This window comes from Vipera ursinii (genome assembly GCF_947247035.1).
Source record: "Vipera ursinii genome assembly, chromosome: 4".
Classification (NCBI taxonomy): domain Eukaryota; kingdom Metazoa; phylum Chordata; class Lepidosauria; order Squamata; family Viperidae; genus Vipera; species Vipera ursinii.
This window is the reverse complement of record NC_139514.1, coordinates 81,241,515-81,261,891: the sequence shown is the minus strand read 5'-3', so window position 1 is coordinate 81,261,891 and position 20,377 is coordinate 81,241,515. Positions and strand designations below refer to the sequence as shown.

At 37.5% G+C, this 20,377-nt stretch overlaps 1 protein-coding gene across 5 annotated transcripts in view; it reads right to left on the bottom strand.

The window, feature by feature from the left end:
• LOC310639671 (cytoplasmic FMR1-interacting protein 1) overlaps nt 1-20,377 on the bottom strand; it is a 158,686-nt gene that overhangs the window by 47,712 nt on the left and 90,597 nt on the right. For 2 of the 5 annotated variants that reach the window (XM_083361491.1, XM_083361492.1), the window contains exons 2-10: nt 12,985-13,108; nt 12,769-12,858; nt 10,746-10,823; nt 8,598-8,699; nt 8,106-8,287; nt 2,277-2,373; nt 1,899-2,027; nt 788-892; nt 119-210 (exon numbers count right to left, since the gene is read on the bottom strand). In XM_083361491.1, coding sequence (XP_083217617.1) covers nt 119-210; nt 788-892; nt 1,899-2,027; nt 2,277-2,373; nt 8,106-8,287; nt 8,598-8,699; nt 10,746-10,823; nt 12,769-12,858; nt 12,985-13,108 — 999 coding nt within the window. Of the gene's footprint in view, nt 1-118; nt 211-783; nt 893-1,898; nt 2,028-2,276; nt 2,374-2,562; nt 2,795-8,105; nt 8,288-8,597; nt 8,700-10,745; nt 10,824-12,768; nt 12,859-12,984; nt 13,109-17,401; nt 17,528-20,377 lie in introns of those variants that run through there. The other 3 variants (XM_083361493.1, XM_083361494.1, XM_083361497.1) reach the window with 3 other exon arrangements.

The following is a 20,377-nucleotide window of genomic DNA, read 5'->3' as shown; positions in this document are numbered from 1 at the left end:
ATAACAAACATTACCCCATATCATGATTTTAAGTGAGATATAATAATGCTGATAATAATGATATAAAGCAATTCTACAGCATGCTCAAAAAAGATAGCTGGATATTTTTCACTCTTACCTAGATTTATTCTCCTCGTAATGAGCGCTAGTCTTAATGTATCTTGCCAATTCGATCTGCATGTCACCAAACAGTGGAACTACTTGCAGCTGCTATATAAGAAAAAATATTCAAATCTTACACATATTTCATTCTTCCATATTTTTTAAATAAGCTGCTTATACACCATTAAAATACATAAATTAAAACAAAGCAATCATAAAATCAAGGATCCAAGTAAAGTGTTATTTAAAACAATATGCACAAAATTAAATACAATACAATGTAATTTTGATATAATAAGCTTTTCCAAAACCTGATAAATACAGTAATGCCAGTAAATGATACCCAGTATATCAACACCACCCAACTATTCTAATTAGAAAGCAAGGCAAAAACATCCACAGGGCAAAATCCCCCTTGAACAGGTTCTAAACCTGAATTACTATACCTTTTAAGTATAATAGGTGGGTATATAATCAGAGCTTGGAAAGCTGTCAATGTGTAGCCACTCAAGTATCTTAAAAGAATTGTGCTGATTACTCAAAAAACTTAGCATTTTCTTTCTATACAGTACAAAACTTACCCTTATAAGCCTGTTATTTTGTTCCCAAAGATTCAGTCAGTTGCGTAAGAAACTAAGATGTTCATAAAATACATTACTACTCATGTTAACAATTCTTCACGAACCTTAAAAAACTTGTCAATTTTTGTGAGATTTATCCTCTTTTTGGCATCTAATTTATAGATGTTACTGACACTGCCATCCATCAGGTATAAACCAAAACCCATCACCTATAAAAAGAACATAGGAACATTGCTTGAAGATCAAGAATGCTTCTATTTATCTGAAGCATTTTACCTAGCTGTTTGGCCCAAAGAAGCTCTAAGACAGGGGTCTTCAAACTTGGCCCTTTTACGACTTGTGGACTTCAACTCCCAGAATTCCTCAGCCAGCGTGCCTGGCTGAAGAATTCTGGAAATTGAAGTCCACAAGTTGTAAAACGGCCAAGTTTGAAGACCCCCTGCTCTAAGAAGAGTTTACAAGAATCAGTAACAAGACAGCTACTCAGGAGTTTACAATCCAAGAGATATAGCATAAAAAAATCAGAAGAGAAAAAAAATGATTACACCAGAATAAATATAGGCAGCTGGATTTCTTTCATATTTAACAAAAATGCTAAAAATCCCATATATTGTTCTCTGGTAAAACGGCACAATATGCACTGGGATCAGCTGAGTTAGCCTTTTATAATATGCAATTAAATATTGGATGATATTTGCTTTAGAAACTTCTATGTTAGCTTCTTTGCGTAGTCTCTTACTTGTTCAATTTTAAACACAACTATCACTACTGAGAAGTAAATGCACTGGTATTTTCAAAACTTATTGTTCATTTTGCTAAAAATCAATGCAATTAATAAATGCTGAATCATTTTGTTCCACTAACCACTGAATCCAAAACATTTACTTCTGCAACCCTTTTACTAGTTATGATCAAATTGCATAGATATATTCATTCCATTCTGGTCTTTTCATTTGAGAAGAAAAGAAAAGAAAAGAAAAGAAAAGAAAAGAAAAGAAAAGAAAAGAAAAGAAAAGAAAAGAAAAGAAAAGAAAAGAAAAGAAAAGAAAAGAAAAGAAAAGAAAAGTCCTTTTAATGGAAGAGAGGATAAAAAGGTATAAATATTTAAGCAGAATAATTATTCTGATGTATTAGCATTTCAAGTGAACTCTTTGCCAGCACCTCCCCCACACCATCTCACCCTGTTTTTATACAGTTTCCAGCAATATGACTTACTTTTAGAAGCATATGCTTCTCATTAGGTGTTAGGTACATTTTGTTTTCATAATAATCGACACATAGATTCACAATATCAGCTAGTAGCTCCTCGTAACCAGGAATTACTTCCAGTTGCTGCTGTAAAGTCTAGAATAAAGCAAAAGATGTGATTTAACATTCTTAAATCATATTAAAACAATGAAAAAGAATCAATGAATAGCATTCACTATTATTAAAATAATACCAGGTACATTTAGAAGTACTGAAACTATACTTTTATTAATTACACAACAAAAAAGTAATTTTGTAAATGTAATGTAAACTTGAATGGTGTAAATTCATGAAATAGATTAATGGTTAATTTATATAATGTTAGTGTTTAAATGTAAAACATACTTGCGTAATCTTGTTGTGATTGGCAAGAAACATGGAAAGATTCTGGGATTCTTGGATAGATTGAGGATCAGCCATTTTACGCAAAAATTGGGCCGCCCTTTCAAGGAAAAAAGGAAAAATCAGTTAAATCTACAAAAATAATTCTAACTATACCATTTTATGATTTCCCGGACTCGTCAGCAAATAGTTTACATTTATAAGTTAATGTTACTTCAGTCAGTTATGTAAATTACAATATAGAGGTATATATCTTTAATAATCAGTAAAAAGGTAAAATTCATAGTACCTGTAACTATGTATTCTCTTATCTTCCTAGCCTACAATCCTTGGACTTTCTAGGGTTTCCATATAAATTCTGTATCCTGCCATATACAACACTTTTTAAATCAGCCTAGGTTAGCATCTCCTCAGGTTCAGTAAATCAGTAAAAAGCAGAAAAGCTAATCACAATGTAAAAGTAAAATCATGGTATTACAATAGTTTTATTATATTATAAAATATTATAGTTTAAATCCTAGTAAAGAGGATTAAAGGCATTTTAATGAAAACAAGTATTCAATTCAGCAACCAAACCTGTTTTCTTTGCTTTTCACTGAAAAGGTGAAACTTCTTCCTTGGTAGTTGCTAATGCTGAGAAGTAGACACTGAAAATACCTCATCCACGAGAGTCATTAGAATTAGTAAATTAATCCTTAAAAATTAGTGCTGTATTTTTTTTTAAAGAAAATGTCCTAGGTTTGGGTCTCTCTTGTGCTGACTAGCTACACAAAGAATAGCCACATTGCCTGAAATCAATAGTCTTCTTTTCTCTGCTGCTGCTGCTGCTTCATATAAGTCCCTATTTAGATATTTCTTGTTATTAACCCATCTTTGGTAAGAATAAAAGTGGATTTAAAAACATGTAACCAAAATAGACTGAAACACAAGATATTACACTTAAATTCTGAGAACTATAATCCTCCACTTACAACAGTTCATTTAGTGACCATTTGAAGTTACATCACTGAAAAAAGTGACTTATGACCGTTTTTCACACTTACAACTATTGCAACATTCCCATGGTCACAGGATCAAAATGTAGATGCTTGGCAACTGATTCATATTTATAAAGGTTGCAGTGTCCTGGGATCATGTGATTACCTTTTGTGACCATTTGATAAGCAAAGTCAATGGGGAAGCCAGATTCACTTAACAACTGTGTAATTAAATTAACAACTGCAGCAAGTCATTTAACGTCTGTGGCAACAAAGGACATAAAATGGTGCAAAACTTATTTAACAACTGTCTCACTTAGCAACAAATTTTGGGCTCAGTTGTGATAGCAAGTCGAGGACTACCTATATACTGAATTTGTACCAGTATAGAAGAAAAGGAGTAGTAAAGTAGTACTTTCAACAACAGATTAATAAGTCCTATGGGATAAGCCTGGCACACTTAAGGCTTCAAAGACACTACCATTACACTTAAAGGAATGGAAATCCAAACTCCCATCTTTTAAGAACATGTTAGATAATGAAGTGAAAATAGAAGTTTGTCATTTTCAGTTGTCAGCTGAGAGCTGATTTTTTAAAAAAAGGTTCAGGTATTCTTCATTTCCCAACCCACAAAGGCAACAGCAGAACAGTCAGATACCACAAGGAAATCCTGCATGTAATGAATACCAGGTTAATGAGCCCATTAATTATAACTAATATCATAATCAACCAGCTGGCTCATTTCTGCCAGGCAAATTTTGACAAGTGTAATCTCAGTCTTAGAGATGGTTTCCTGCAGCTTGTAAAAAACTCAGAAACAAGTCCTAATGTTCAATGAATATCTGTGCATTTCACTATAGTAAAAGATGCAGACCTTGTACATATCATTCTGTGTGGGCAGAAAACTTCAGTGAACTGAATTAAGTGGTTGATTTTCCTGAAGGGTATAGTATTGTTGCAAAAACCTTCCCACAAATCATAAGTGACAGCCTTCTGCCATCACAACAGAATTATAGTATTCAGGGTTAGTGTAAGAAAAGGAATAAATGGAAAGCCAAAATCTACATGACCCAAAGGTAACAATTCATTAGAACTGTTACAACCATGTACAAGAAATAATGGACGTGGAAAAGATAACTTATACTTTAAGATCACAAAATAAGTCTGAGGACAAGAAAAAAGATTTGACCAAATGGATTACAGAGCTACCAGGAAAACTATGAGAACTTAAGAGACAAAAAATGGTAAGAGAAATTAAGAGAAAAAGAAAGGGAAAAAAAATTCAATGAATATGAATAGGCGAAACCTTCCTATAAAAACATCTCACCTGATTTATCTTTTGTACCTACAACATCCACAAGACTATGGGAAGATTCTGATTCAGAGAAACATATTGATCAGGAAAGATGTCTGGCAAAATAACAAGGCTAAAGTAAGAATCAAGAAATTAGATGATGGGATCTATCAGAGGGAATATTTGTAAATTAAACATCTGTTTGAATATGGTTAAAGAAATAGAAAGATTTTGGATATAAATGAATTTTAGTTTAAGTGGGATGAGTCCCTCAAGTAATATAGTATTTTTCCTCTTTTTTCCTTTGTGTTTTATTTTTTAACATGAGAAATATAAAAATGTTGGAATGGTTTATATAAAGGAAATGTTTTAGATACTTAAGTGAAATTGATTTTGAAAAAACTCTGAATGGATAAAAATGCTTTGATTAGATCTAAATGATTAGATAATTGGATTTATTTAAATGGAACACTTAAGGATTAAACATATGCTTGAGTATGGTTAAAAAGTAGAGAAAATTTCTGGATATAAATGTAGATTAGTCTAAGAGGGATAGTATTTTAAGTGGTATACTATCTTCTTATTTCTTTTTCTTTTCTTTGGATTTTTTTTCTTTTTTTAAGAGATGAGAAATGTAAAAGTGTTGGGATGGCGGTGTATGAGGAAAAAGACTTAAATACTTAAGTGTAATGAAAATCTTAACCAGTAAGAATGTTTTGAATATTGTGGGGAAAACAAATTTAAATAAAATTTTAAACAGGATCTATGATAAGGCAATCAAGATGACCAGTTACAAAAGAAGTTTTATATCAATGTGGTTATTATTTGCAGAAATATTAGAAAAATGTGTATATTTAATTATTTATGCAAATAATAAGAATTGCATTAATTCAAGGATGGCAAAAGAGAACATTTTTGGAAGACGAGAACATCAAGCTAAGCTATCATGTGTACTATAGAATTATAGAAATTGTTATTGTTTTTTAAATATAAACCTAGATGACACGATGTTTACCAAATATTAAGGTGATTATGAAATGTTTTTAATAAAACATATTTTTTTTAAAAAGAACTGTTAGAGCCATGTCTATAACAAAGGTTTAGCTTCATTAATATTTCAGCTTGAATCCAACTATGAAGTTCTTTTGCACAGATGAGATATATAAAATGAAACAATTGTACCAGTTATTTATATATCTTTTCAACAGGAACAATGGCTTATGACTAAAGTAAACTATTGCCACCTTGCAACTGTCCAGTGTACTTTTATCCTAGTGTTTTTCCCCCAAAGGAAGAATCCCGCAGTGGGTCTATTTTAAATATGTCCTGTGGTTTACTGGTATCTGGCTCCATTTTAATAAAACAAAATATACTGCAATGATTTGACTTATTGTTAGAGATAGCAAGCAGCTGAAGCAGATTTTCATGTTTTGGTCAAATATACTATTCATTCATTCATTTAAATTTTTATGCTACCCATCTCCCCTATAAGATGATTCTGATGGCATATCCATTATCCTGGATTGATGCTTATGGAATATTTAGTAAAAGACCTGCTATCAGTTCCTGGGAAATTCTAGCTATTGATGTGCTATTTAGAAAACATATTTAGATTTCTAACATATTCATTCTACCAATATTAGCAAAGTATTTTATTTATTTATTTATTTATTTAATTTCTATACCGCCCTTTACAGTAAACACTGTAAAACACAGAAGAGCACAGAATTTATGAAAATATGAGAAAACATGACAATTAGACTCACCCTGACTTTGCTGGTGTTTTGCAAAGCCTTAAAGACCTGTTTTGCTATTGAACCTGGAGCTCTGATTGTATGGGTGAGCCTGTTTCTGGGTTGTATTAACTGAGATGATCATTAAGTTATTGTAAGTTGTTTGCCGAGCTGCTATTTGAGTTTGAGTTTTGAGTTTTATTTGATTTCTATACCGCCCTTCTCCCTAGGGACTCAGGGCGGTTCACAGGGCATATATAAATAACGATACAAAAGTTAAAAGGAATAAACCAGTGCCCAGTTAAAAAACAATAATAAAATAGTAAAAAACACCAATTTAAAAAACCCATAATCCCCCATCAGGCCAGACCAGCTAATTCAAATAAGTGGGTCTTCAGCCCGCGGCGGAAGGTTCGGAGGTCTGATGCCATCCGGAGCTCAACCGGCAGTTGGTTCCATAATGCCGGAGCGCCCACAGAGAAGGCCCTCCCCCTGGGGGCCACCAGTCGGCATTCCCTGACCGGAGGCACCCTGAGGAGGCCCTCTCTGTGGGCACGTACTGGGCGGAGGGAAGTTGACGCCGGCAGCAGGTGGTCCCTGAGGTAACCCGGACCCATGCCATGTAAGGACTTAAAGATCATGACCAAGACCTTGAACCTCACCCGGAAGACAACTGGTAACCAAAGCAGCTCGCGGAGCAAAGGTGTAACATGGGAGTACCGGGAAACTCCCAAGACAACTCTCGCGGCCGCATTCTGTACCAGTTGGAGCCTCCGAGTGGTCTTCAAGGGAAGCCCCATGTAGAGAGCATTACAGTAGTCAAGGCGAGAGGTCACGAGCGCATGAGTGACCGTACACAGGGCATCCCGGTCCAGATAGGGCCGCAACTGGCGCACCAGGCGAACCTGGGCGAAAGCCCCCCTAGTCACGGCCACTATATGATCTTCCAGAGTAAGCCGTGAATCTAGGAGGACTCCCAAGTTGCGAGCCCTATCCACGGGGGGTAAGAGCTCACCCCCCATAGAAAGAGATGGAACATTTTGAATGTCCCGGGATGCCGGAATGTACAGCCACTCAGTCTTGTCAGGGTTGAGTTGAAGTCTGTTCCTCCCCATCCAGACCCGAACCGCCTCCAGGCAACGGGACATCACAGCGAGGGCATCACTGGGGTGGTTTGGGGTCGAAATGAAAAGTTGGGTATCATCGGCATATTGATGATACCCAACTCCAAAACCACGAATGATCTCACCCAGCGGTTTCATGTAGATGTTGAACAGGAGAGGCGAGAGGACCGATCCCTGAGGAACTCCACAAGCGAGAGTCCTAGGGGTCGACCTCTGCCCCCCTGCCAACACCGACTGCGAGCGTCCCAGGAGATAGGAGGAGAACCACTGAAGAACTGTGCCTCCCACTCCCAATCCCCTGAGACGCCACAGCAGGATACCATGGTCGATGGTATCGAAAGCCGCCGAGAGGTCTAATAGGACTAGGACAGAGGAATATCCCCTATCCCGAGCCCTCCAGAGATCATTCACCAGAGCGACCAATGCCGTCTCCGTGCTGTACCCGGGCCTGAAACCTGTTTTTCATAAATTTATAAGTTGTTTTTCTGTTTTTGCTAGCTTGCCAGTCAGGTATTTGAGGTGGGCCATATACATTTAATAAATAAATGAAGTACAATTGCTTGCAAAAATTAACTTATTTTATTAGAAGTCAGCAGGCCCCAACGCTAAGCTTAGAAAAAAAATCACTGTTTATAAAGTTTGCAAGTGGTTAATACTAGGATGAAACCAATTCTGTTATTTTTTTTTTAAAAAAAAACTCTCACCGCTTGTAGGCTGAATGGTCATTCTTCACACTGCATTTCATATTTTTCAGCTCATCTAAAACAGCAAACATGTTGATAAATTTTCCAAGAGTGATCAAATAAGCTTCAGATACAAAGTCCTTCCTCCTTTCTGCATGACACAAACGTTTCACCTCTCCACAGAATCTTTCAATGGCATTTCTCTGTGCACAAAAATAAATCCATATTTAAAAAACAACACAAAGGGCAAGCTATTCCCCTCTTAATTGCAAGTACAATGGGAAGCCAATAGAACCAGACTATATACATAAATTACACTGATCAGATTTTTCCAGACACATTTAAACACCTAAAGTACTCTTTGTGAGACTTCTTTACTTGGAACAATATAAAGCATCATCTTCAACAGATAATGGCAGGGACAATACCAGAACTGGAGCATCAAAAAGGGTGGGGGAGGGGGTGGATGGAAAGAGAGAAGATGATCTATTCTAGTAATTAATAACTATTTACCTGAAAATACATAAAATTCATCAGCTTGGTAACCTCTGGTTCAAGTACTTCCACAGTTTTTTCATAAATTTCCACTCTGTTGGGCTGCTCATTACATTTTACCTGAACAGAAAAAAAGTTGAAATAATTTTTTTCCCAACTTTAAATCATGTTTTGCCATATGACTTCATTTTTTAAAAGGCACCTTTTATATTCTTTTTATTAGTAATAACAGTTTTCACAAATATTTGATTTCATAATTATTTTACCTGAGTGATGGTTTTTAAAATTGATGGGATTATACAAATAAAAACATACTGGGCAAAATTGGAGTATATATCTTCCAGACCCAGAGATCTTATAGAAATCTTAAGATCTGACTAATTACTTTGTTGGAAATAAGAGAAAGCAGTTTTGATCTTAATGAATTTATTCCTTTTCTCAAGAATAATACTTTTCCGTAACTCTTGCAACTGTCAGCAAAGTAGTACAGATTTCATCAAATGCAACAATATGCAAGTTATGTTTTATTTTTTAATGGAAGTTGAAGTTTTAAAAAAAAAGTTTTAGTCACTCCTACACAATGTAGGAGCAATGTAGGAGCAGTTGGTCTTTTATGATTCTTATAACAAACAAAAAATGCCACTGTCAATATGTTAGGCTGTATCTTTTGTGTCTCATTACTAGGTTATAATAATATAAAACTAGTTGGACGAAAAGATAAATTCACAAATGTGACCATTTCCAATAATAAAAAGAACCAGTCATTCTGATTCAAGAGCCTCAAATGATCTTGTCTAGGACTACAGCAGGACTACAGGTGTTTTGCACTATCTCCTATGCCAGGATATGCAGAATTTAAAAGAAAGGTTATCCCCAAATGACGAAGAAACTAATTTATTTGCTATTCTTTGCAGAGCTGCAAATAGACCTAAGTGTTTAGTCTGTTGGATTGGCAAACTGAAGGGAATAAATTGTCTTCTGTTCACTAGGGATGAAAAGGTAAGATCCAATAATGTATAATGTGTGCTCAGAAGTACAGCTTCCCAAACCATTTTCCCCCATATCAAAGAATTTCTTAAGCTGTGAAAAAGTATTGTCAACTGAAGATTTAAAAATAGGGTAGAACACTGAATTTTAAAAGAAGCTTATGTGTACAGCTGCTACTCCAGTGTTAATTGTTTCTTGGCAAAAAGCCTGTGGATAGAAACAATGTATAGGTGAGTAAGAAGAACTCCACCAAATGTCAGCAACCGTTCCCTATATGTTTTAGCCTCCAGTCCCCCAATCCTTTGTTTCTCTTCTCTGTACTCTTTCTAGAGTCTCGACATCTTTTTTACATCGTGGTGACCAAAACTGGATAGTGAAATGATTAATAGGGCACTGAAAGCATTTATGTGTGGTAAATGTATTATTAAGCTATACAACGATACAGCCTATCAGCAAAAAACTCAGAGACTGACCTATTTATAGAAGATTTCTTATGCAACTGCAAGATACCAATACTACTACTAATAATAATGAAGTTGGAAGGGACCTTGGAGGTCATCTAGTCCAACCCCCTGCTCAGGCAGGAAACCCTATACCATTTCAGACAAATGGCTGTCCAATCTCTTCTTAAAAACTTCCAGTGTTGGAGCATTCACCACTTCTGGAGCCAGGTTGTTCCACTGGTTAATTGTTCTAACTGTCAGGAAGTTTCTCCTTAGTTCTAGGTTGCTTCTTTCCTTGATTAGTTTCCATCCGTTGCTTCTTGTCCTGCTCTCAGGTGCTCTGGAGAACAGCCTGGCTCCTTCTTCCTTGTGGCAGCCCCTGAGATATTGGAACACTGCTATCATGTCCCCCCTCATCCTTCTCTTCATTAAACTAGACATACCCAATTCCAGCAACCGTTCCTCATATGTTTTAGCCTCCAGACCTCTAATCATCTTTGTTGCTCTTCTCTGCACTCTTTCTAGAGTCTCAACATCTTTTTTACATCGTGGTGACCATAACTGGATGCAGTATTCCAAGTGTGGCTTTACCAAGCCATTGTAAAGTGGAATTAATACTTCATGTAATCTTGATTCTATCCCTCTGTTAATGCAGCCTAACACTATGTTGGCTTTTTTGGCAGCTACAGCACAAGTCTCTATGGGACATGATAATAATAATCCTAAGGTATTCTACCTGTGGGATAGCTCTTGAACAGCTTCTCCATGTGTATAACATAACAGCATATTCTTGACCTTCTTCCAACATTTCATTCTGTAATAAAACCAAAGCTAATACGTAAGGTATACAATAAACAGAAATGATCAAAGCTAACAAACATGAAAAAATGAAATTATTTTGCATTATTTCTCTAAATTTTAAGCACATTAACAAGGAAATATACTTGTTAATTAGGTCAGAAGCCCTAATCCTTCCACAAATCTTATTTAAAATCAGACCTATTAAGATAATTATTACTCTTGCAAACAATATTGAGCATGTTGTGAAAAAATGAAAAGGGGAAGTTTGTTAGGATGCCAAACTGGTATGTATGTGCCTAAGGCAAATTGTTACTTTGGAGCAAACTCATAGACTTGTCTAGATCCTACATTAAGAAACTACTTTCCAGAAGATTATTTGTCCATCTGTATTCCTATTCTAACCAAATAGATTGCAAAAGTCTCAGGCAAAAGTCTTTCTCTTGCTACCAGACATTCTTTTAAACTGGAGGTGCCAAGGAGAGAATCTGCACAAAACATGTATCATTGTCACAACTACCTCTGCCACTTTTTCAGAGGTTTTTTTTCCACATTTTAGTTAAGGACCATTTTATATCCTAAACAAGAATCATACCTATACTGTAGTGTTACACTTCTCATAAGTAACTCAATCTAAGAAAAAACAAGAGGTACCAAGACTGCATTAGCTTATACAGTATATTCCTGAAACTTCTACACTGCTTCAATGATAAGAGTTGGTCTTGTAAGCCAGAGGCTCTAATACAATTTCCTCAAGCCTACAAGAACAGTAGTGCTAGGTATGTCCTATAGCAGACATGTCAAACACAAGACCTGGGGGCAGTATCCGGCCCACAAAGTGGTTTCATGTGGCCCGCGAAGCCATCCTGGAAACAGTGAGGAAACGGCCCCCACTGCCTTGGCCCTGGCTTCTGCCAGAGACCCTCAGATCTGTCCCACTCCTGCCCAGGCCCCCATAGGCACCCTTGATGCGAACGATGTAGAGCTGGCCACACCCACCCAGTAGGCCAAACACACTAGCCATGCCCACCCAGTAGGCCACGCCCACCCTGGCCATACCCACCCGGCCCCTTGAGGGCAACCGCAATGCTGATGCGGCCCTCAATGAAATTGAGTTTGACACCCCTGTCCTATAGGACTAGAAAACTTCCAAAGTTCCTTCCAACTGTGTTATATTGTTACTGTACACAAAGACGAAGTACAGAAGTGAGAGACTATACAAAAAAGCTCTCAGAGATTAATAATCAACTTTTGTTGTCAAGTGGGCCTGCCTTCTGACTGATTGTGTTCCTGTAATCCTGCACATTGTCCTGGACACTTGGATTGACTTCTTGGACTCTGACTTAGTTTATTCTCTGCCTTTGTCTTTTCTTCTCTCTTTTAACCTGGCTGCATTTCCAGCAATCTTTTTTTTCTATTCAAGTATGTCTGGTTGTAAGAGACTACCTGCAAAAGTAATTGACTAGAAGAAGCTTTAGATTTGCTTCCACTTTGCTACAGCTATGGGCTGAGTAATGACACTAGTAAAACCAATGGATTACCAACAATAACTACAATAACTACCAACAATTCACTGGGTATTACATTCCTATTTAAATGGCTAAAATGCTTAAACTGGCACTTCATGCCATTTCCTTTAAAGAACTCTGGAGTTGTTTCCCACAATGCTAAAAAATTTATTATTGATCACATGAAAATACATAAAAATTCCTAGAACAGTTGATAATTGTGTATCATTGCTAAGAAAAGATATTTACAGTATGAAATAAATATTATCATCATATAGTTACAAATAATTTCTAAATACATGAAATATTTCTAGATGAAGCAAATGCACAAACTTAATTCCTTATTGCTTGCTACTATAATCAAGCTCCTCCAGAAGGAAATTCATTACGCTATAAAACATGTCGATTGTTGTTACTGTAAAGACATTAAAATCTAATAGAAAATATATTTACCATACTAGAATGAACAGTTGCTTGTTCAATATATCTTGCAATGCCTGTGACAAATGCATTCCTGTCTTCGAAATTGGTGTTGAAATTTGGCTGTATGGAATGAAAAATAATACAAAACAATGAATAATCATGAAAAAAATGATTCCACTGTGTTAATCTAGAATACTTTTAAGTATTACATTTTCCAGCAAATATTTATTTTAACAAAAATCATACCTGATAAAGCAACGATGATGGTGGGGGCTCAATGCATGGTTGTTGATCCGGCAGTGGCAATTCTTCCAAGAGATCTACATTGGACAAAGCATCTTCCAGAGTAACTTGGGCAGTCATTCTGATTCTATAAAAAAGAAGGCAGGTATTTTCAAAATCATAACAGATTTATTGCAATGAATATGAAACTGGCACAGTCTAGGATTTGGAATGAAAATGAATAAAAATAGATTAATGAGAGCTCTTTTTAAAAGAGAAAACTCAACCTGCTTTCAAACTCACTATTTAAAAATAGTTTCATCATATGTAGAAGTATTTAATACAAGTATTCACTAATTAAAGATGACAATCAATAGTTATATATCATGACTATTCCAATGAGGAAGAAATATCATAATGCATGCTATCTGGCTTAAGGTGACAATATAGATTTCTAAAGCTGTAATAAGTAAATGTACCATGTCTCATATAAATATACTGTGGTTAAACTGTTACAAATTCAGTAAGCAAAAAGCAACCAAACCATATTATACTGTATATTAATAGTATAATAGTATAACAATTTGTGAACTACATCATACAACTGCATAGGATAAGTACAAATTTAAGCAATTGAATGATTACAGCGTTTTCTCAACTGACAGATCAGTAAACTATCTAATCCTTAGGCTATTTCTATAATTCAAACCTAAAAAAATGCAAGTTACCTAACAAATCAATAAGACAAGATTCTACTTTTTTGCAAAAAATATTAGACAAAAATATTAAAAAGTGAATAAAAAAAGACAAAAGCGCATATTATTCCCCCTAGTTGAATACTAACAAATCTATTGCAACAATAGCTTTTCCTCTTGCAAAGCAGGTCCAAAATTTGCAACCCAGCTGACCTGCCATACATTATCTATATTTTTCAAACCAAATACTTTCTTCTTCACATCTGACAGCAGCAAATGAGTTTCTAATTCATCAATTTGCAAATCAAGTCCAACAACTACTTCCTGCTTTATCTTGAGTTTGCACAACTATTATTGACCTATCACATTTTTTGCTTACATTTTCAAATAAAACCTGTAAATTGGAGACCATTTATTTTTCAATTGACTCCCCCTCCAAATTTACCGTATTTTCCGGCGTATAAGACGACTGGGCGTATAAGACGACCCCCTACATTTCCTGTTAAATTATAGGGTTTGGTCTATAGTCGCCGTATAAGACTACCCCTCTTCCAACGCACACTAAATAAAAATTTAAAAACATCAGATTTGATTTTAATATGGTAATTTTAATTCAAATGCTTATGACATGCAGGTGCTTAGTAGGAAAACTGTCACTTATAAACATAAGGCTGTTTGTCATCAAACATGTAAACATAAAACAGTGCAAGTGGATTAAACTATAATAATAATAATAACAATAATAATAATAATAATAATAATAATAATAATAATAAGAAGAAGAAGAAGAAGAAGAAGAAGAAGAAGAAGAAGAAGTAGTAGTAGTAGTAGTTGGAGGGGACCTTGGAGGTCATCTAGTCCAACCCCCTGCTAAGGCAGGAAACCCTATACCATTTCAGACAAATGGCTGTCCAGTCTCTTCTTAAAAACTTCCAGTGTTGGAGCATTCACCACTTCTGGAGGCAGGTTGTTCCACTGGTTAATTGTTCTAACTGTCAGGAAGTTTCTCCTTAGTTCTAGGTTGCTTCTCTCCTTGATTAGTTTCCATCCATTACTTCTTGTCCTGCTTTCAGGTGCTTTGGAGAATAGCTTGACTCCCTCTTCTTTGCGGCAGCCCCTGATTCCAGCAACCATTCCCTATTTTCCTAATTCACTTTTTCACTTTTCCTAATTCACTCTAAAGCTTTCCCTGCGCAGAGCCTTAAGTAACACAAGCTGCCTGCAATTAGTGCAGGTTCGCATCCCACCAGGCTCAAGGTTGACTCAGCTTTCCATCCTTCCAAGGTAGGTAAAATGAGGACCCAGATTGTTGGGGGCAATAAGCTGACTTTGTAATAATGCTGCTTGGGTGTGTGTGTGAAAGCCCTAATAAACAGGCATATACACAGAATGAAGGCTATTGCTAAGCACATGATTTGTGCTTTAAATTGTAAGCCACCCTGAGTCTTCGGAGAAGGGCAGGATATAAATGGGATTTTTTTTTAACAAAAAGACCAAATGGGAGATCCGCTCCAGGTTTTCCAGCCAGCCCGCCCAGTTCCTGAGTCAAATGTTTCCTTAGAGCTAAGCCACTGCTCTGGCTGCTGCCTTCCCCACCTGCCTTTCAAGTTGGGATATACTACAGCTGTTCTTCAACTTTAGAAGGAAAGACGCCCAGACCCCAGCCTGTAAAAAATCACAGACTGCAGCTTCTACTCCAATTGGTCCCGCTTTCCCTGCGCAGACTAAATGGGAGATCCGCTCCAGGTTTTCCAGCCAGCCCTGTCCCTAAACTTTCAGCACCGGGCGTATAAGATGACCCCTGACTTTTGAGAAGATTTTCATGGGTTAAAAAGTAGTCTTATACCGGAAACTACAGTATCTCCTTTTAGAGGCATGAGAAACATTTTGTTCTTTCAATGAAAAGAGAAGCAGATAAGTCATAACCCAGCATCCGCAGGGAAAGTTCTCCCCACCACCACCCCAGGGTTAAAGAAAGGGGAATTTTCCCATCAAAAAGTAAGAGATAAATATCAAGACTCTTTTTAAAAAAAACTAGAAAGAGAAAAAATTGTATTGTAATCCTGTGTAAATGTAGGTCTAATTGGATGACTTTCACTGCCCCAAAAATATTTTTCACTGCGAACTTCCTTAAGGCAAGAGTATTTGGGAATTTAACAATAAACAGTGAAAGATCAGGAAAAAAAATTGCAATTAAAACACAGGCATGCTTAAGAAAGAAAAAAAAATAAGCAGCTGCCTAAGAGAAAAGGTGGGAAGAGACTAGACCAGGGGTCGGCAACCCGAAAAAGGAAAAGAGCCAGTGGGAACCGGTTCCATCAAACATTAAAAAAAGTGGGAGCCGCGTGCGTGCGTCCATGCACGCGCATGCGCAAAAAAGTTTCTTGCGCATGCGCGGACACGCGCGGTTGCCTTTTTTTTAATGTGTGATGGAACCGGTTCCCGGTTGCGCGACGGCGACGGCCCATCTGCAAAGCTGCCGAAAGCGGCAGCTTTGCAGACGGGCCGCGGCAGCTTTCGCAACAAGCGGGGCCGCTGCCCATTCGCGCGGAGGTACGGAGACCTGCCGACGTTTGGGGAGGTACACGCGCACCTCCCCAAACATCAGCAGGTCTCCGGACGGCGGCGGCTTGGGAGAGGTGCGCGTGCATTCTCCAAACCACCGCCATCCCGTTTGCACAGCTGCCGTGAACGCGGCAGATCTCCGGACGGGACAGCGGCGGCTTGGAGAGGTGCGCGCGCACCTCCACCCTTCGGAAAGGTGCGTGTCCACCTCTCGGAACGGGCGGTGCCACTCTCCATTTGGAGAGGTGCGCGTGCACCACTGCCCGTTCGAAGAGGTGCGCGCGCACTGGGCGGCTGGGAGCCGCAGGAGATGGCTCAAAGAGCCGCATGCGGCTCCGGAGCTGCAGGTTGCTGACCCGTGGACTAGACATTCCAACTAACAATTACAGCCATCAAGACCCGCTCTTCTCCATCGGTGCACAATCGTCCGAAGGTGTCTTGAATTTGTCATGGTTCCGCTGGGTGAGATCAATTAAAAGAACTTCAAGGCAAAGAATTCTTCCTCAAAGAACATTTTTATTTGGCTACAAAATAACAGCACATACAAAGGTGAACCCAAGACTAAATTCCCCTCCCCTTGGTCACAAAGTTACAAGTTGCAATTCCCACCCCAATTAGATGTCATAAATCACATTCACCAATTAGTAGAAAATGTGGGCACTCCTCCCAGCTCTCCAGCTCAACAAAATGCTACCAGTAATGACCTTGGTTCCCATACATGAAATTGTTTTGACTAACTCAGAACTATACCCCCTCCCTCCTTCTTTTTAAATATGTAGCAACCGAAAACGAAGTGAAAATGGCTTCAGTTCAGGTCGTTGCAGTGTTGACAGAATTCTTCCTACTCGCCTCTTCCAAAAATTGGAAGCAGAGCCACCAAATAACCAGTTTTGGTGCCAAAATCTGCTGTTCATCAGCAGGAGAAAAAGAATCAACTTGGGAAGGATCAATAAGATTCTACTTAATTGGGAAAACAACCAGATGCTTTTAGTTGCTTTGACATTCCTTGCAGTCTTTAGAAAAAACATTGCAAATGTGTTCAAAATACAATTGTCCTTGAACTTTTTACACAGGTAAAATTGTATAAATAATAAATGTGATTAGAGATTACAGTTGGGACCAGCAACCTGGTCATTAAGTAAAGCAACTAAGTAAAACTGCAACTGTGCTTATGATCTTACTTCAACTTTTCTTTGCTTTACAGACCTGCAAAGGTCATGAATGTTAGGATTGCCAGTACAGTATGTTATTTTTTCATCACTGTTGTAACTGCAAACCAGTTGCTAAACGAGATGTACCTGTATTTCCTGTAATTTAAAAAGTGGGAAAATGCAAACTACAATTAATATATTCCCTTGAGAACTGAGAAACCAAAATCAATATGAATATTTATAAATACCTTCAGAATAAATGGTATTTTCAAATTATAACACCAATTCAAACCTCTATTCTTCAAGATATAAAACTATAACAGTATATTCTATCAATGACTACTAAAATAAGCAACATTCAGAAAACATGTTAACCTCAATATAGGTAGAGCTAATTTGTGATTGAACCTAAACCTTGACTCAACTATGATTAAAGTGGATCATTTAACTTGATTTTACCCAAGGTTTACTGTAGATTTATTTACTAAAACCTTGGCACATTAAATGGTCTCAATCTACAAAATAGAGCTACTTTAATGAACTATTATTTCTCCTGATTTTTTTTAATACCCTGCTCCCTTCTTAGGATTGAGTCCAACCCCAGTCAAAAGGTTTTTCAAGTGAATTATTGTACAAGTTTTGTTAAAGACAAAGACAAATGAATAAACAAAAAGTAAAGGCATTAATTGACAGCCAACACAAACAGTTCCCTACAAATTGAGCACTTGTTTCCTGGATTCTCCAATACTGAATCTAAGGATATGCAAAACTCTTCATTCTGAAACATTTAAAGTGAAAAATATAATAAAGTAGTGTTTTAAATGTAAAACTGGACATAGTGCACATTTTGGAAGACTTGACATTTTGTTTCAGAGCTATTGTGAGTAGGTATGCGGGCTGTGGAGGCAAAATGCCTCCAAAATGCTGCAAAGAGTGCACGTCAAGCTCAAAATAGAAATTTCATACTTTCAACTGGATGTTTCATAAAATAAAAATCCAAAATGCAATATATAAAATAAAAAGTTACACACAGTGCTATGCTAGCTTAAGCTTAGCATAATCTTTAGCCACATGAATTTTATATAAAAAGGAGCATATGTTTGAGTTTTCTTTAAGAGATCAACTTTTGCTGTTAAGTTCCTTATTTTTGGTATAAGGAAGCAAGAACCACCAGTATCTGACAAAAAATCAAGCTAAAACACACAAATGCTTTAATTAAAAATAAAGTAGCATATTAACACATAGCTCAGTGTTTTATTTTAAATTGTTTGAAATTAGTGGCCTTTTTATTATTATACATTACACTGGCATCCGATAACAAAAACTGTCCCCTTAAAGATGAGTCCTACATCAATTCAAAGCTTGTTCACAGATGCACAATCAGTTGGGGAGGCAGAGGAAGTATGCAGGCTGAAGCTGGAGGAAGCTCACATGAAGTCTCAAGGGAGTTCCTTCTTAATTCAGATCAAGACTGTCCTCTGCCTCACTTGTCAGCCAAGCTATTTTGGAGACAGACTTATTGGTCTGCCAGGAGGACTATATTCAAAAACAATTCAAGTGACAGGTCAATAGATTCAGTGGATGAGCTGCAAGAAACTTTGAAGCATTCATTTCTGATTCACTGGTTGCATTTAGAAGTACGGTAGTCACTCACACTACAAGACAAAACTGGTAGGATATTTGTCAATTTCACGCCAGCTCCCAAGTAACTCATACATGATAGTCAGATCTCAAAATGTTTACAAGCAAGCAGCTTGATAAGAGACTACCAAAGCCATTCCTTCTTTCCAAAAATAATATAGTTTCTAATCCACACTGATACAAAAATGTGTACCCAAATTTCATTATATGTAAATCTTGCATCAGATATACATCAGTTGCTGAAATTATTCTACAATGGGTTCTTACACTTTTCTATATTTAAACCTAGTGCCTGTTTATTTACTGCTAGATCAGCTTGATACCAAATCACTGTGCAGCAATAAAATACAGTGCTGACAACAAATGGCCATAGCTGCCACCAGCACTCACAAGTATGCTACGGTGGCAGCCCCCATACTCTTGGGCACAAGGGTCTGGCTCCACGGAGAAAGGCTTTTTCACGGACTAGAGGCATCCCATGGATGGGGCTTCACTTGTTTGCGTGGCCCAGTTTCTGGTACGCTGTGGATCAGTGCCAATCCACGGACCGGGGACCCCTGTGCTATGGAATATACAAAGTAACCCCACAACTCCCACCTCAATAGTAGTAACCATGGCCACATGACACCCTTATCAGCAGGAAGAACTGAAAACCTGTAATGTAGTCATTTGGAATAGAACCAGCAAAACATTTCTGGCAAAATCTGGCTCTTTCCCAGTTTAAACCAATTATCTGTAAAGAATCCCAAAGGTGCTTTTTCATGAAGCTTCTTGGACGAGAAGCAAAACATCTTCAAAGAAAAACAAGAAAGTCCAGTTACCCTGTGAAAAAGCACCTTTGGGATAACTATGACGTGGATGACTGAGAATCTGTGAAGAAATGGTTTATATATATAAACATACACACACACACACACACACACACACACACACACACACACATAAATGAGGGATGCAGTGGCTCAGTGGGTTAGGACGCTGAGCTTGTTGATCAGAAGGTCGGCAGTTTGGCGGGTCGAATCCCGAGTGCCGCGTAACAGAGTGAGCGCCTGTTACTCGTCCCAGCTTCTGCCAACCTCGCAGTTCAAAAGCACGTAAAAATGCAAGTAGAAAAATAGGGACCACTACGGTGGGAAGGTAACAGCGTTCCATGCGCCTCTGTCGTCTAGTCATGCCGGCCACATGACCACGGAGACGTCCTTGGACAAGCGCTGGCTCTTCAGCTTTGAAAACATGTACCGTATATACTTGAGTATAAGCCGACTCGAGTATAAGCCGAGACCCCCAATTTCACCCCCAAAAACTGGAAAAAGTTATTGACTCGAGTATAAGCCGATCTGCCGTTCTGCAAGCCTCTGCCGCCAG